Source organism: Salvia hispanica, chromosome 2 (assembly GCF_029641045.1).
Source record: "Salvia hispanica isolate PSC_SH4W2 chromosome 2, Shi_PSC_v1, whole genome shotgun sequence".
Taxonomy (NCBI): domain Eukaryota; kingdom Viridiplantae; phylum Streptophyta; class Magnoliopsida; order Lamiales; family Lamiaceae; genus Salvia; species Salvia hispanica.
In genome coordinates this window covers 35,451,705-35,469,923 of record NC_142693.1, presented here as the reverse complement: position 1 = coordinate 35,469,923, position 18,219 = coordinate 35,451,705, and the positions used below count along the sequence as shown (strand labels likewise).

Sequence of the window (18,219 nt, the reverse complement as noted above, 5' to 3'; positions counted from 1 at the left end):
TAATTATCCAATCACATAATCCCTACTTTAGATAAACAATAGTGCTATATATATTTTTATCCAAGGATAATGGAATGTTTGGAGGAATAACATCCTTCAAAAATTATTATAATATGCTCACGTATTTCCCATTATGCATTTATACAAAATAATTATATAATTATAAAAAACATTAATATGATCTATGTATTTGCACTAATTGCACCAAATATCTCTCCCAAGGACATCTTTTGGTGCTTCAGTTTAATCATTTGACATTTGAGACAAGTTTCATTGGCATCATATCATAATATTTTACTCCTAATTACTACTACTACTTACTACTGATAAAATAAACCTTTTGCTTTCTCCTAAATTTTGCACGTGTTTAAATTAGATAATTGCTTGTCATTAAACTATTAACTATGCATTAACAGCACATTTGTTATAACTTCATGTACGATATAAGCGATAAAGGGTTGTCAGTCACATATAATGTGCAATATATACCTAAGTATATTAAATTCAATATATTGTCGTCATTGTTAAGAAGTGAAAGTATAATTTATTAATTTGTTACAATTAATTATTTGAAACTGAAACGAATTAAATTTATTTTTTTTCAAGGTTTTCTGTCACGTCCAGGATCAAGCTGGAATTTCATTTGCGACGTGATTGCACATCTTAAAATTTTACCATGTAGGGTACTATAATATTATGCGAAATAGATAATATACTGAAGCAAAGAGTTTGCACGAATAATTTCAAATTGTGACACGTATTCCGCAGTATCACATCCTCTATTATAGTATGGCGCGTAAATCTACGGTATAATTGAATTATTTAGTATGAACACCTATGTGCTAGATAATTTAGTTGAAATTTAATTATTTAGTATGACAACCTATATACTAGAAAAACCATAAAATTGGTCAGTGAATAAATTAAATTAAAAATTCATAAAATTTGAATTTGAATACTTCACAATTATAATAACTAAGTTATTCGGTTAAATTATACTACATGATAATAGATAAGTACCTACTAACTTATACTCTTTCAGCCCTGCGTCCGTTCCATACAAATAGTCACATATTTATTTATGACAACGTTTTTTTTTCTTCTTTTTTACTTTTTCATTTATGGGCCCCACCATCCATTACACAATTTCAAATATTTTTTCTCCTTCTCTCTTACTTTACCAATTACACTCTCTTACTTTACCAATTACACATTAAAATCCGTGCTAACCCCAAATGACCTATTTCTATGGGACGAAGGGAGTATGTTGATGTCCATAATCTAAACAATGCTATTTATTCACATAGAAGCAAATGTCCTATTTTTATGGGACGGAGGAAGTATGTTGATATCCATAATCAAAATTTTATGATTTTACCAATTGATCAAGTTATTGTAGAGACTAAATTTGATAAAATTTATTTTTTTCTGATAATTTACCCTATTTAATACTCAATCTGTCCCAAAAATTATCTTCTTTTTTTCATTTTGGTCCGTCTGCGCAAAAATAACCCAATTTTGATTTTGACAATTCTTATATCTCTTATAAAGGTGGATCGCATTTTTCATTAACAATACTTCAATCATTTTTTCTTTCTATATCTTTTAAACTTTACCAATTTCACAATAAAACTTATGTCGCTCTCAAAGTATCTACTTTTATGAAACTAAAAGAGTATTAAATCCATTTTATTAATAAATACTCCTTTCGTCCCAACGAAATTGAGTCACATTCCTTTTTTAGATGTCCCAACTTAGTTGAGTCATTTACCCTTTTGACAAAAAAACAAAACATCTAATCACTATTACTTTTATTCCATCACCTACTTTACACTCTTTTTATCTTTCCAATTTTATTCATCACTTCTACTTTTCAATATAATTTCTTAATCTTCGTGCCTAAAGTTATTTAGTTGGGACGGAGGAAATATTTTTTAAGATTCTTATACATTAATTTAAGGTGACGATGACGTATTCTAGTCCCTGCATATAAAAAATGGATTTATTTTATAATTTTGAGCAGTTAATCAAAACTAGACCAATTTAAAACATAAAAAAATTTGAAGAAATCTCATTAATCGACCTATACAGCTACAACACTGGGTGAATGTCAACCTCAGGTATGGTAATTGGTAAGTGAGTTAGATTTATATTATGATTCACTATTTTCTTTTATTGATAAAGGTCCTATTTCCGTCTAAATCGACGTCCTTGATTGGTGGAAACACACGAGAAAGATTTTCTCATACTTGCGTCAATGGCTAAGGAGAATTTTTTCGGTTCCGACTTTCACTGTCGCTGTCGAGTCTGCTTTCAGTGTTGGATCATGTGTCTTGGATGAAACAAGAAGTAACCTCTTCGCGAGAAATATGAAAGCCGTGATGTTACTTGATGATTGGGCCAAAGCTGACGTCAGAGAACAAGAACCAAATTGGGATACTCATTGTAGAATTGGTAGAAAATGATTCGTTGTTATTCACCTTTCGGTATAGAACAAGGTTACATATTTATAGGCTAGGTATTCCTATACAAGGTAAACCTAATTTACAATAAATGATACACTATTCTTGGCGAGATATACTCCTCAATCAAATCATATATTATGTCCCTGATTTCATGAGATCTTCTTCCAACACTCCCCCTCAAGCTAAGTGACGGAGTTTCCGATACTTAGTTTGCACAGTACTTCCTGAAATGACTTTGAGTTCACGGCCTTTGTCAAGATATCTGCTAGTTGATCTTCAGATTTAACATAGGGCATTTCCACCACCTTTGCTTCAAGATTTTCCTTTATAAAATGTCGATCCACCTCTACATGTTTCGTTCTATCGTGTTGAACCGGGTTCTCGGAGATACTAATGGCTGCCTTATTGTCACAGAACAATCTACACGGAAGGACCGGTTGAAGATCCAATTCGGTCATAAGTCGCCGTAGCCATAGAATCTCCGTTAGTCCACTCTTGATTCCCCTGAATTCCGCTTCCGCACTTGAAAGTGCTACCACCTTCTGCTTCTTGCTTCTCCACGTCACGAGATTACCTCCTACAAAGGTAAAATATCCGGCAGTAGACTTCCTGTCATTGGGGTTCCCTGCCCAATCCGCATCAGTTAAACCATGTACCTCCATATGTCCATGTTTGCCAAACATAAGACCATGCTCAGTTGTTCCCTTCAAATATCTGATAATTCTTAGAACGGCTTCCCAATGTTCTTCTTGTGGTGCATGCATAAACTGACTGACTACTCCCACGGCATATGCAATATCCGGTCTAGTGTGAGATAGATAGATAAGCTTCCCAACTAGCCTCTGATATCTCCCCCTGTCGGCTAGTTTTGCTCCCTCTTTCATTTGTAATCCATGGTTTTGCACCATAGGAGTGTCTGCTGGCTTGCAATCGATCATCCCTATCTCTGCCAATAAATCGAGCACATATTTCCTCTGATTTATGAAGATTCCCCTTTTTGATCTTAGCACCTCTATTCCCAAGAAGTACTTAAGAAGGCCTAGATCTTTCATCTCGAACTCATGAAACAAGTTCTTTCTTAGTTCAGCTATCTCCTCCTCATCGTCTCCGGTAATGATCATGTCGTCTACATATATAATCAAGCAGGTGATCTTTCCCTCCTTCTTCTTGAGGAACAGAGTATGATCTGAATTACTCTGTTTGTACCCATATTTCTTCATAACCTCTGTGAATCTTCCGAACCACGCTCGCGGAGACTGTTTCAATCCGTATAGGGTCTTCTTGAGCTGGCAGACTTCCCCACTTAGGAACTCTTCTGTGAAGCCGGGAGGTGGTTCCATGTACACAGGTTTTGATAATTCCCCGTGTAGAAATGCATTTGTCACATCAAACTGGTGGAGCGGCCAATCCTTATTAGCAGCAATCGAAAACAACACCCTCACCGTGTTAATCTTAGCAACTGGTGAGAACGTCTCAGAATAATCCACACCATATGTCTGAGTGTATCCTTTCGCTACAAGCCGTGCCTTATATCTCTCAACTGACCCATCTGGTCTCCTCTTAATTGTGAACACCCATCTGCACCCTACCGTCTTTGCTCCTTCCGGCAATTTACTCTTAATCCACGTGCTGTTTTTCATCAGTGCTTTCATTTCTGTGAACATTGCTTCCCTCCATTTCTTATGTCTCATTGCTTCTTCGGCTGACTGGGGGATTTCTTCTTCTTCGTACAGTGCAGCTTCAAAAGCCCGGGCCATCTTAGTTAGGTTCCCTTGCACAAAATTCGCCACTCCATATCGACTTTTCTTTCCTATCTTTTCAGGGGAATATCTCTTTGCCGGAATTCCCCTTGTACTCCTGAAAGGAAGCGCGTATCTCCCGGTGTCTCCATCTATAGTGTTATTTTCCTCTTGGGTCTCTGTACCAACGGGATTAGTAATAACTGTACTTTCAACAGTACTTGGTTCAGGAATTACCTTGGATATCATTGGAGGAGGATTGTTCGGGGGCGGTTGAGGCGGCTCTCGCGGCGAGACCGGCTCGGCAGCAGTGACTGTCACTGGTTCTGTCGGTTCCTCAATCGAGGAGCTTGGCAATGGCACAACCCAACTTAGATAGTCTGTATTATCTGGACTTCTCTCCCCCTGACTACTAAGGTGGGTGGTGGTATAGAAAAATTCGGTTTCCAAGAAGTTGCAGTTCATGGTGGTGATGATTTTTCGAGTGTGGGGGTCAAAGCATCGGTATCCTTTTTGGTTCACCCCGTATCCCACGAAGACACATTTAGTTGCACAAGGTGATAGTTTGGTTCTCTCATGTTTTGGGATGTGGGTATAGACAGTACAACCAAAGACTTTAGGTTGAAGGTTCAAGTGTTCGGGTATTTTGGCTTGTTTGGATAAGATATCAAGAGGGGTTTTCATGGTGAGGATTTTTGTGGGGAGGCGATTGATGAGGTAGACGGATGTAGCGATGGCTTCTGGCCAAAAATATTTGGGGACTTTGGAATCAATCATTATGGCTCGGGTCATTTCTAGGATTGTCCTATTTTTCCGTTCGGCTACCCCATTTTGTTCTGGTGTATAGGCACAGGAGGTTTGGTGGATCACGCCTTTTTCTTTGCAAAACTGGGTCATGGCATTGTTGACAAATTCCCTCCCATTATCTGACCTAAGGGTTTTTATAGTTGTATGAAATTGTGTTTGGATCAATTTAAAAAAAGAGGCAAATCTATCAAACACATCAGATTTATTTTTCAAAAAATATATCCATGTCATCCTAGTGCAGTCATCAACAAATATCACATAGTATCGAAAACCATTTCCACCAACAATTGGTGCAGGACCCCAAACATCAGAATGTACTAAAGAAAACATGGATTTCATACGAGTGTTTGTAGGTTTAAACGACTGTCTGTGGCTCTTGGCCAAAACACAAGTTTCACATGAAAAATCAGAAGAAATTGAAAGATTCGGATAAAGCAATTTAAAGTAACCAGGGGAAGGGTGTCCTAGTCTTCGGTGCCAGAGCCAAGTTTCCTGTTTCGTGGATCCATGAGCCATCATTGCACTGCCAGTTTGAGCCATCTCGTCCACGTAGTAGAGCCCCTGCTTCTCAGTGCCACGCCCAAGAATCCTCCTCGTCTGAATATCCTGTAAAATACAAAAGTCGGGATTCATCATGAGTGTACAATTCAACTCTTTAGTCACATGACTAATAGACATCAATCTCTGGGATAGAGTAGGAACATATAAACAGTTCGTGAGCCGGAGAGTAGGTGATATTTCAACAGTACCCGCCCCTACAACAGTAATGAATTCCCCATTCGCAGTCCTAATGTAGGATTTAGTAATATCATGTAAGTCAATAAAATCACTCTTATAAGGTGTCCTGGTATCAGTTGCCCCACAATCAAATATCCAACCCTTAGAATTTGTATCACTAGAAACATGAAACGCAGCGGAAATTATTTGTAAGGGTGCAAATTGATTTATAGACACAAAATTGGGGCTGGTATGCAATTTTCGGATATGTGGGGTATTTCTAGCAATTTCCAGAAAGTCAGGGGGTTCAAATATAATGGGATGGGGTTCCTTTTTATATTTTCCATTCTCTGGGGGTTTAAAGTCAGAATCAATAAAAGAGTATTTAGGGTTTGGTTGTCTACCAAACCCGTTACCTCCTTTTCCGCCGTCACCCGTCGTCTCAGCCCATTCCGCGAAATTACCGGTGCCCCGTATGTTGTCGTCGACCGGTAGGCTCGCCTGATGCTTCCCCGCCCCTGGTCCGGTCGTTTCCCCATGGTTTCCGGCTTCAATTCGCCGCAATCCTCCATCGCCGGTTACCCCAACTGCCATTCTCGCCTGACCTTGGGTAGCCCTTGCCTTCTGTCGTTCTTCCCACCATTCTGGGTATCCCAAACGCTTGAAACAGGTTTCCCATGTGTGCTTTTGCTTCCCACAGTGAGAACACCACAATTTCGAAGTATCGGGGCGATTCCCCGCCGGTCGGCCGGTGGCTGCGGAGCGTGGTGGTGGTTGGCTGTTGCGGTGTGACGGGCGATGGCTTTGTGCGGCGAGGCCGTGGCCAATCTCTCCCCCAAATGATGAATCGGTGCCTCCACCGTTGGCTTCTCCGGTGGGTGAGGACGACGCCGGTGGCATGATGCTACGTCGAGCCGCCTCCGTCTTCACCCTCCCATACGCCGCTTCTACTGATGGGGGTGGGTCCTCCTTCAAGATGTCCCGCCGAATCGAGTCATACTCCTGATTCAATCCGGTTAGGAACTTAATCAGACGCTTATCGTTCGAATGGGTTCGAAATTGATCGATGCCCTTGTCACAACAGTTTATAGGTTGTTTCTGACAACGATCTATGTTAATCCACAATCCGTGGATCCTCCGGTAATATGTCTCTAGATCGAGACTGCCCTGTTTGATGTTGATTGCTTTTTCTTCCAGGTCGTAGATGAGGTAACGATCTGCCTTGTTCTCGAACGTGACTGCAAGGTTGTCCCATAAAGCCTTGGATGTCAGATGATGCGCGAAATCGGCGACGATTTCGTTTTCAATGTTGTCGACGATCCACGAGAACACAACAAGGTCGTTCTCCTCCCACTCGTCGAACCCCTTGCTCCCTGCCTCTGGGGGTTCGTTTCGGATGTATGGTATGCTCCCCTGCCCCCTATCTTGACCTTCATCAGCCGAGACCATAGGGGGTAATTCCTTCCATTCAACTTGAATGCTATGGTGATTCCTTTGCTATTCCTCAAACTCTTGGTCTGTTCTAGATTCGGTTTGGTATCCTCCTCTGTATCTGACATTTTTCTGGTGTAGGGTTCGGTTTATTCTGGGTCGAGAAAAAAAGGTCGAGAATTGGTATTTGGCTATGATGAAAGTTTTCTGAGCCAGAATCGTATCTGCTCTGAGGCCATGTAGAATTGGTAGAAAAGGATTCGTTGTTATTCACCTTTCGGTATAGAACAAGGTTACATATTTATAGGCTAGGTATTCCTATACAAGGTAAACCTAATTTACAATAAATGATACACTATTCTTGGCGAGATATACTCCTCAATCAAATCATATATTATGTCCCTGATTTCATGAGATCTTCTTCCAACACTCATGTTGAGGAAGAAGATGAAGAATACACCAAGGATGAAGCGCAGGCCAACCGTCAACCGCCGGCCAAGCCAAATAGGTAAATAAGCTAAGACGTGGACTTTGATTCCCCAATGCAATTGAGCATTGAAGATACGTAGGCACCTCAATTTAAATTTTAAGTTTAAGTTGAGCTCAAGGCCTTTTTCCTTTATTTCTTTCTTTTCTTCTATTTGTTTCAACTTTAAAAATATGCAAATACAATTAAATAATTGTATTTGTATATACTCTAGTCGGTGGAGGAGACTTCTCTGTAAGACTAAATTGGAAAACTTTTGACAATTCTACCATGATTGTTGATTGTTAGACTAAACTCAACATTTAAGGTTGAATTGCTAAAGTTGTCCTCAATTTAGTTATTTAGAAACATCTCCTTTGCCGACCAAGAATATATACTTGTAAATTTATTGTTCAAAACTTTAAATTTTTTTTGTAATTTGTAATTAGATTCGTCGTAGTCTCGTTGAAATTTATAAGTATATTTAAATTTATTGTTTAAGATTTCAAGTCTTTTGTAAATTATAATTGTTGTAACTTGTAGTCTCGTTTAAATGTATATCAATAAAATTACAATTTTCATTATTATTATTTGAATTTTATTTACGCACATTTCATAGATAAATAAAGACTAAAATGCAAAAAAAAAAAAAAAAAAAAATCGAACCACCGAACTAACTCTTATCTGCCGGTTTTGGCCAAAAATCGGCGGTTCTGAACCGTCGCCAGAACCGGATGATTTTTAAACCGGAACCGGAACCACCTAAACCCTTGCCGGGCCGGTTCAGGTTCAACGATTTTGTGAACTGTGAACCGCCGTTTCCGAATCGGAACCGACGGTTTTTGAACCGTGTGCATGCTTAGATCTAATATATCTAGTTATCATCCAAATTGCCTAGGTGGGCCATTTGGAATCGGCGGTTTTTGAACCGTGTGCATACTTAGATATAATATATCTAGTTATAATCCAAATTGCTAAGGGGCCCATGGGCCCTTAGGCTCCAGTGTGGCTTCGTCATTGCTTTTGCCGTCCCTAAAAGGTATGAACATTTGATTTGACATGAATTTTAATGTATAATTGATATATATAAATAGAGAGAGAGAGAGAAGATAGTGTAAAACAGTTTTAGTAGAGAGTGAACTTTACATCATTTGTAGTATAATGTAGTGATATAAATTGTAAATAAAATTGCTTTAAGAGGTAATATGTTATTTAAATATTAGTATAAAATTTAAAAATCCATATTTTTCAGAGATAAAAACTAATGAAGAAATAGTTGTTACTTTTTAGGGACTAATGCACCAGTAGAAACTTTTGCAAACGATTGGCAAAAAGAAAATTTTCAACTTAGTAGACTTAACCCCCTTGTTAAGACCATGAATCTTACTCCACCTTGGCCCATATATATGGGCTTATAAAGAGATTCCCATCATAACACGAAAATATGGAAAAGTCGAGATAATAGATACAGTTTTAGCTATCACCATTTCAATAAGTTCTATCTATTTTTTTTTTTCCGATTTTAGTTGCAGCTAAAATAAACACCGTCAATTCGGACCAGTCGTAACGCGCAAAATCATTATATCAGGCATGCGAAGTTAATGTACTTACATAGTCTTCAGGTCAAAGTTTGAATAATTAACAACTGATGAATTTCCATATAGTCTGAAATACTAGTACTAGTACTTATTAGTCATAAAAATTCCACGTGTTTACTTAGTTCAGAAATTGAGATTATTGTGATCCTTTTCAGATAATATAATTGAAAAGATAAAATTGATTGCAAATCATATGAGTATTTTTAGTTCAAAATTTAAATAAAAAAGTAAAATACCCTGCCCCCAACCCCTATGCACGGTTTTAGACCGTCACCAATGAAGCCACCGGCTGCACAAACCACAAATGCATCACGGCTTGGCTCCAAGAATCGTAATTATTATATCTAGATCCTTTATTTTACATTAAACCTTAAAATTTCTATAAATTAAATATACAATTTTGGGTTAGCATTATGCTCCATAGGGAAGAACATAGGGTTTAACGAACGCTAAAGGAACCATAGAGTATGTTGCTCTAGAACTCATCAACAGAAGTACTGGCAGAGTCTCTTCCACGACGGATGTGTATAGTTTCAGGATATTGTTGCATAATAGTGATGAGACGGGGAGTAGAAAGAGTCTTGTACGAAAGATGACATTGATTTTATTATGCTGCACAGATGATCTTAAGTAAAAATATGGCAAGTGATTGGTTGCAACTATATGTAGGATCTACCATGTCATTTTTGTCAAACTAGTTGGATGTTTTATCCTTGTCATTGGAATATGTAGTGCCTAAGAGGCTAAGACAACACAGGAAAGATCAAGGAAATAATTACTTCAGTTTAGACTTTTCTTATTTTCTCAGCAGTCAAGTGTCGTGATTAAATTAGTTGGTCCAGGATGGTACTTATGTCGATTACCAACTTGATTTTCCATCTGTTTATGGTATGCTCATAATCAACCACTCAACATCAGTTGCTCACTAGTCTTGCTTGGCGTCTGGTCATGTCCATTCTAATACATATACATATATCTTTATGTCTGGTTTTGTTAATCATCAATTGATTAATTCAATCAGCCATGTTCACAACTCATCCAAGCCTCATCTTCCTCAATCTCTCACTCCATATATTGTTCAACCCTTGTGATGCGAATTGCTCTCCTGCCTCCTGCGGCATCATCCACAATATCAGCCTCCCTTTCCACCTCAAAGGCAACAAGTGCGGTGATCCAAGATTTGAATTAGCATGTGAAAATAATGTGACCTCAGTCTCTCTTAATTCACAAAAATACTATGTCAAAGCCATCACCTACAGCAACGACACTGGCTACCTAAACAACTCCATTAGGCTGGTCGATGCTTCCATAAACAATAACGACATCTGCTCGTTTCCTGCCTTTTCTACAGTTTCCTATGACTTCTCATATCTTCCTTACGGATTCCCAATTTGTTCTGGCCCTCCTCCCTATAATTGTAAACCCTTCCTTATTAACTTTATAAGCTGCCCAACTTCCTTGAGGAATTCATCCCTTTTTACTGATATCACTACTCATTGCATCTCTAACTCATCCCATCACAGATATATCAGGGTCGGCCGCATGAAGGTCTCAGAGGTGCCATACACCTGTAGACTAGACCTCAAAGCGATGACATCCTTGGATTTTAAGGATTTGAACAACGTTTCGCTTTCACAAATCCACGAGTCCCTCTTGTATGGATTTGAACTCACCTTCTGCCACAGCAGTTGTGGAGGAGGGGGACCACCCAAAATCTTAGGAATTTTGTGTAAGCATATCATGACTATATTTTGGTAATTATCCTGGAAAATGGTCCTGATCATCCTACTCTTTTACGTATATATGCAGGGTATCTCATAATTCCTTTTGCCATTCTTGGTAAGCTCTTCATTTTATACTATGTTTCCCTCATTACTGTTTTCTTGATCAACTATAATTCCGATATTAATTGAGACAGAACAATTTGAAGATTGAAACACATAAATTGCAGGTATGTTATGTGCATTTGTAAGCCCTCCTGTATTTGCCATCCTTGGATTCGCCACTGTGTCACTACTCTCATATGATATAGTTGGTATTTTCAATGTAATTATATATTACGGTAAGAAGCCTTGCATTTCAGTGTTTTTTTGTATGTATTTTTACTCATGCATACATATTTTTGTTTGCATATGTGCTCAGATCCGGAGATCCACCAAATGAACTACCAGTACTCATCATCGGTACGCTCTTTAATTTATTGAAGTTGTCATTTTAAGTTATATACTAGTAGTCTAGTACTATATTCAAATTTGTGAAGAAATTTGGAATCATAATTTTCATTTGTTTTGCTTTTAAATAGTGGAAGTAATGATGATAGTAAATCAAGTATTTTTTTAATTAATATCCTTTGAGTAATGGAAGATGTGAAGTGGATGCATAAAAACTCTCATTAGGAATTAGGAATTGAGTTGAACTACTGACCTATGTCACACATAAATGTATCCCGCAACATTTATTATTAGCAAAAAATTAGTGCATTCTCGTAAAAAAATTCATTTAAATAAATAAAGAATGAGTCAGATAATGAAATATTAATGTGTGCATTTTGAGGCTTGTTTTCAACTTTTATTTTAGCAGCTAGCACATATTACATGAACTTGCACCCTGAAAAAGAAAGACTTAATATAGTAGGAAGCGTGTGTTTTGCACATAATTCTTTAAATGATTTATTGCTTGTAAAATTGTAAATTTGGTCTAAGTTTTAGTAATGTTATTAAAATTTTCTAATAACAAATCATGAAGTTTTAAATTCGCAATCATCCCACTATGAATTTTTTTGGGAAAATCCAATTTTGAGTTGGTGCATGTGTAAAATTTTGGTGATATATGGATGGTAATGACGCAAATGTGTATTAATGTGATGACGTGAACGACTAAACACATTTTGAGGCTAAAAAGCTAAAGTAATATTACTAATAAAAAGATAAAATAAATACGGTAGATGGAATAAATTAAAACCTTTTTAAACTTCGTGATTTATCATTCAAATTTTAAAAGATGTGGAATAAATCATGAATGAAGGGGGAAAGAAATACAAGATGCGGAATAATTATTTTAAAGTTATATGCTCCCTCAGTCACGAGTAAGATGACATGTTTTTTAGTTGACATGTGATTTTCGTAGTTGTTGGTTAATGTGTTTCAGTAAAGGGGGAAAAGGTAAATGTAAGTATTAAATGTAGGGAAAAAGTGAATTAATATTTAAATTGAGGATAAAAATGTGTATATATTAATTGGAGAGAAAAGTTACTTTGCAAAAATAAAAATGTCTCATCTTATGAAAAATGTGTTACTATCTCCTAGTTGGGATTGGTGAAGTATATCTAATTTAAATTCAATTTTGGGTCGTACCTTACCCGTGTTGCACCTTTTACTTCTGAAAATATTGTGGAGCATAATATGCATTTGAATATTTGATGATTTTTTTTTAGTTTGTTACTCATCTCATGACAGAGCTCATCATCGTGTTACCAAGAGTTATCATTTTTCTGTTCGTGTCGTGGTTTTTGATCTACAAATTTCGAAGAAGGCATTTGTCTGAATATAGTATAATAGAATCCTACCTTCAAAGTGACAACAAACTATTACCAATCAGATATTCATATTCAGACATAAAGAGAATGACAAGAGGTTTCCAAGAAAAATTAGGTGAAGGAGGTTATGGTTGTGTTTACAAAGGAAAGTTTCGAAGTGGGCATGATGTAGCAATAAAAATGTTGGGAAACGCCGGAGGAAGTGGGAGCGACTTTATGAATGAAATAGCAACTATTGGAAGGATACATCATGTCAATGTGGTCAAATTAGTTGGATATGTTGTAGAAGACTCCAAGCGTGGCCTCATATTTGATTTCATGCCCAATGGTTCTCTTGATAAGTATCTCTTGAATCAAGAAAGAATGAGTTCCTTAAACTGGGCTACAAAGTTTGATATTGCAGTTGGAATAGCGCGAGGGCTCGAATATTTACATCGAGGGTGTGGCATCCAAATTCTTCATTTTGATATCAAGCCCCATAACATACTCCTCGACCATAACTTCATTCCCAAAATATCTGATTTCGGGCTAGCAAAGTTATGCTCCGTAGAGAAGGAGACAGTGACCTTAATTGCTGCTAGAGGAACTATAGGGTATGTTGCTCCAGAACTCATCAACAGAGGTATTGGCAGAGTATCTTCCAAGGCGGACGTGTATAGTTTTGGGATGTTGTTGATCGAAATGGTGGGGTTAAACAGAGAGTTGAGAGGAAATAACGATGATTCTACAAAATATTTCCCATATTGGATATATGACCACATCAACCAAGGTGAGGAGATTGAAATTGAAAAGGTGGAGCAAAACAATAACACTGATGAGAATGAGGTTATTCGGAAGATGACAATAGTTGCATTATGGTGTATACAGATGAGTCCAGATAACCGTCCATCAATGAATCAAGTATTGGGTATGTTAGAATCTGATGTTGAACAACTGCAGATTCCAAAGATTCCACCATCACAACCAAACCAAATTACAGGAAATAAGGAAGAGAGTTGGCTTACAGATGCAACTGATTCTGCATCTTTGCTCCATCATAACAATTCTAGCAACTTTGAGATTACTTTTGCATAAACCTCTACATCCCAATCTTTCTGCCGCCATCCATCTCTTCTTCGAATGATCATGGAAATTAATTTATGCAATATGTAAGCTTTACTGTTGTGTTTAAATGGTCAGCGCACAATACTTGTTCTGAATCTAGATCCATTTCATGTAATTTCTGCTGCATATTAGATAATGACATGAGACCTAGCAGTGAGTTATGTAATAAGAGTATAATGAGAATGATAAAGGAGCACGATATGAAGTAGAGCCTATATATTGATGGTTATGTTTTTGTTTAGTAACAGTCAGATGTAATCATGTAATCAATAAATCCCTTCTCTTAAACAATTACTTCCCTTTGTCTCCAAATAATGGTCTCATTTATTTCATTTTGGTGCATTTCACAAAATTAACACACTTCCATTCTTTGGCAAAATTTTATCTTTTAAGGAGTGAGCTTCATTCTCTACTATACGAAAAATTAAGAATAATTATCCAATCGTGTGCATGTGTTGGCTAAACGATAGAGTGATGGATGTCCGAATCAAAGGTCACAGATTTGAGTTCACCGTGGCGTGGCCTGTTGCCTATGGAAAAAAAAGATTAATTATCCAATCACATAATAGATCCTTAAAAATTATTGTATGCTCACATATTCCTCATCCGAGGTACGTTAAAATGCTAACTTTTTTTATATTGCTAACTTGCTCACTCATCGATTTAGTGTATTAAAAATGTCAACATTGCATTGATGACTTAGCAATGGATCACACCCCTTCCCGATTATATATGCATTTATATGATATTATAGTACTCAAATATTTAAAAACATTATGTTCAGTAATTGAACCAAATATCTTTTGAATATACTTTAATTTTCAAATTTTGCAAAATACTGCACTAAATTTTTTATTAAAAGTTTACTTACTAGTCCTTCAAAATTCCAACGATTTACTTAATTCAGAATTCCAATCTGATAATATATTTTACATTAATTTCACAATATACTTCTAGACCAAATTTTTTTGATTACGAGAATTTCAGCACATAATCAGCCAAATTGCAACTAATAACATTCCTAAATACACTTAGTTACAAACTTACAATCATCTATATTTATATTTTTTTTATTGAAATACGTACATTATACATATAACAACTTACCACAAAAATGTTGGAAAGAACAAGTCAAAGACTTGCTTTTACACATTATTCGAATAATTCAAAACTGAAATTCAAAATTGATCACTCTAATTCACTTCACCACACTGCATAGATATAGTTTGTGTCTAGCTAGTTTTGTTAATCATCAATTAATTAATTCAATCAGCCATGTTCACAACTCATCAAAACCTCATCTTCCTCATTCTCTCACTCCATAACTTGTTCAAACCTTGTGATGCCAATTGCACTCCTTCCTCCTGCGGCATCCTTCACAACATCACCTCCCCTTTCCGCCTCAACGGCACCTCCAATGACTGCGGTGATCCACGATTCGAACTAGCATGCGAAAACAACGTGACCTCCATCTCCCTTAACTCCCACAAATACTACGTCAAAGCCATCACCTACAACAACTACGACAACGTAGACTACTCCAACATTAGGCTCGTAGACGCTTCCATAAGCAATAACGACATCTGTTCGTTTCCTGCCTTTTCCACATATGACTCTAACTCCACATTCCCTAGCTATCCCTTTAGTTATAAATCATCCTTCCCTATCAACTTCATAAGCTGCCCATATTCCTTGACGATTCCTTCCATTTTTATCGATATCACGTATGATTGTGGCTCTAATTCGTCCTATAACAGATATATCAGCGTCGGCCGCATGAAGGCCTCAGAGGTGCCATATACATGTAGAGTAGACCTCATCGCGATGACGTCCTGGTATAACTTTAAGGACTTGAACAACGTCTCGCTTTCAGAAATCCACGAGTCCCTCTTGTATGGATTCGAACTCACCATCTGCCCCGGGTGTGGAACATCCAAAATCTTAGTATTTTCGGGTAATTAAACATTAGTCATATTATTTCTATGTTAAATTTTTTGGTAATCATGGAAAATGGTGCTCATACTACTCTTGTGTGTATGTATGTATGCAGAGTATCTTACATTTCTTGTTTTCATTCTTGGTAAGCTCTTTATTTCATATTATGATTATGGTTTTCTTTCATCAATTATAATTCTGATATCAAAACAATGTGAAGATTGAAAAACATATTTTGCAGTTGCAGGTATGTTATGTGCATGGCTAAGCCAGTGATGGTTGGATTCTATAAACACTCTCATTAGGAATTGAGTTGAACTATTGAGCTCTTTATTATGACTGTCAAAATGTATAGTTAGTGTTAGCCTTTTTCCTAGCCTACAAGAAGGGAGTGTTAAAATAGAAAAATCAAAATGTAATTAGTTAGTACTCTATTAGTTAGTGTTAGCCTTTTTCCTAGCCTATATAGAAGGCGAGTTTTGGCCTTAATTTGAATATTTATTAGTTTTGGGTATAAAATTAAATATTTTAAAACTTTTGGGCAAATCTAGATATTTATAGTAACTGTTTTGTACACAATTATAAAATCTCCCAACACTTCATATACAAATATAAATGAATTAAAAATATTTATTAGTTATGAAATAAGAATATTGCATAATGTTTACCCTAACGTTATTAATTTGACTAAAAAATTATGTAACCGCCCCCTTTCAATTAAATTACCTAAATTTGTTGATGATGGTCAATAAATGTATAATGAACCTGAATGTTTTTCAATCACTACCAATATATGTGTATGACCAACCGTTTGTAAATGAATTCATGCAACTAATGCAATTAATGAATTCTTATTGTGATCAAATTACTATGCAACGGATAATCATAATTTAAATTTTGACCTAAATGGAAAATGTGAAAGGTTTTTATAAAGTCTCATGTCTACTTTTTTTGCCTATAAATATGACCACATACCTCTTATAAATCTCAAGTTTGATATTTTTGTTCTTACTAGGAAGAAAGGTTGACACTATAGAAGCATTCCACACCTTGCTAAATGATCTGGTTTCCTCAATATATTCTTTTATCAAAAATTGTTGCAGTCATATTTATAAAGCTACCGCTCATGGAGCCAAAACTCATGTCATCAGTTTTAGAGTTTGTTTTTCATGATCGTGCATAATGTTGTTGTGTGGTATGTTGTTTTATGTATCGTTTTATGTTTGTATGGAAAATATATGAAATCATTAATTATGGACTTTTATTCCTAGGGCGTTAGATTCAAACAACTTTGCTGCGAATTTTATACATGAAGGGCTCGGTGCAATACTTAAGGAGGGGAGTTTTTTCGCCTGATTTCAAGTTTATTATTTGTTGTATTTTTAATGTCATTATGTATTTTGTTTTGTTTTGGTGTGTTTGTCGACAACTAATTGTATCAGAGAATGAGGTAAAGGGGCAGGCCGTTGATGAAGGCCAATGATGTTGTAAGAATTTTGTGTAGCATCATTGTTGGCATACTCCTGTCCAATTTGCATGTCAGAATTAGTAGGTAATTATATTTTTATTAGTATGATTAATTGTGTATTCATTTTTCTTCCCACAATTTAATCAAATTATGTTTCATATTATCCTCATTCGTCTATTGTGAATCAGAGCGCTCCAAATTTGTATAGTTTGTTACTATATTAATTATTTTGAGTTTTGTATGTTTTAGTTATATAACTCAATAGTTAGTATATACTTCCTCCGTCCACGATTAAGAGTCTCATTTGGCGCGAGTTTTAAGAAATGTTAAGAAAAGTGGATGGAAGAAAGTTAGTGGAATAGGGGTTCCACTTGTATACATTAGTTTTAAATATTATGTGAGTGGAATGACTTAGTGGAATGTAGGGTCTCTTTACCATTTATGGTAATTATGAATCGGGACTCTTATTCGTGGACGGACCAAAATGGAATAACGGGACTCTTATTCATGGACGGAGGGAGTACAATTTTTTACATGATGATAATGATGATATTGTTTCTAATTTTGTTTAGTTAATTACAATCTAAAAGGGAATATTTATGATATCTTACGTTAAATTAATATTTTAATTACTATAATTGAAATCTGATTTTACAGGTGATGTAGGTGGGTTCGCTTTTTCTTCTCGAATTTAATCAAATGATGTTATTTCAGATGATCCTCATTCATGTATATATTGAATCAGAGCGCTCCAAATTTTTATAGTTTGTAATTAATTATTTTGAGTTTAATATGTTTTAGTTGTATAATTCACAGTTAGCATATAAATTTTTTATTTGTAATTTTTATACGATGATATTGAGTCTAAATTCATTCAACTAATTTGCAATCTAAAATTAATGTTTTAAAATGTCAACATTTGATACAGTCTCTTCATCATCGTTTATTCATATT

The 18,219-nt window shown here is 36.1% G+C and overlaps 2 protein-coding genes across 3 annotated transcripts; both read left to right on the top strand.

Annotated features, from left to right (window-relative positions):
- Positions 1-10,215: 10,215 nt before the first annotated feature.
- LOC125202171 (rust resistance kinase Lr10-like) lies at positions 10,216-14,156 on the top strand. 2 transcript variants are annotated; one of them, XM_089063720.1, is made up of 6 exons: positions 10,513-10,640; positions 10,747-10,952; positions 11,033-11,062; positions 11,175-11,285; positions 11,366-11,406; positions 12,657-14,103. In XM_089063720.1, the coding sequence occupies exons 2-6, from the start codon at positions 10,766-10,768 to the stop codon at positions 13,830-13,832; spliced, it is 1,545 nt and encodes a 514-aa protein (XP_088919846.1). In that variant the 5' UTR covers positions 10,513-10,640; positions 10,747-10,765; the 3' UTR covers positions 13,833-14,103. The 2 variants fall into 2 exon arrangements, with proteins under 2 accessions (XP_047956484.2, XP_088919846.1); XM_048100527.2 differs by having other exon boundaries at positions 10,216-10,952; positions 12,657-14,156.
- A 981-nt stretch (positions 14,157-15,137) lies between these two features.
- On the top strand, positions 15,138-16,239 carry LOC125193848 (uncharacterized). Its single transcript, XM_048091771.2, has 3 exons — positions 15,138-15,816; positions 15,913-15,942; positions 16,039-16,239. Exons 1-3 carry the CDS (start codon positions 15,138-15,140, stop codon positions 16,071-16,073), a joined length of 744 nt encoding a protein of 247 aa, XP_047947728.2. The 3' UTR covers positions 16,074-16,239.
- The last annotated feature ends 1,980 nt before the right edge of the window (positions 16,240-18,219 follow it).

Bases quoted from the DNA above. Each gene is read 5' to 3' on its own strand.
- LOC125193848 (XM_048091771.2), top strand. From the start codon at position 15,138: ATGTTCACAACTCATCAAAACCTCATCTTCCTCATTCTCTCACTCCAT. The intron at 15,817-15,912 runs GTAATTAAACAT...GTATGTATGCAG, and splicing joins CAAAATCTTAGTATTTTCGG to AGTATCTTACATTTCTTGTT. The intron at 15,943-16,038 runs GTAAGCTCTTTA...CATATTTTGCAG, and splicing joins ATTTCTTGTTTTCATTCTTG to TTGCAGGTATGTTATGTGCA.
- LOC125202171 (XM_048100527.2), top strand. From the start codon at position 10,247: ATGTTCACAACTCATCCAAGCCTCATCTTCCTCAATCTCTCACTCCAT. The intron at 11,063-11,174 runs GTAAGCTCTTCA...CATAAATTGCAG, and splicing joins AATTCCTTTTGCCATTCTTG to GTATGTTATGTGCATTTGTA. The intron at 11,407-12,656 runs GTACGCTCTTTA...ATTTTTTTTTAG, and splicing joins ACTACCAGTACTCATCATCG to TTTGTTACTCATCTCATGAC.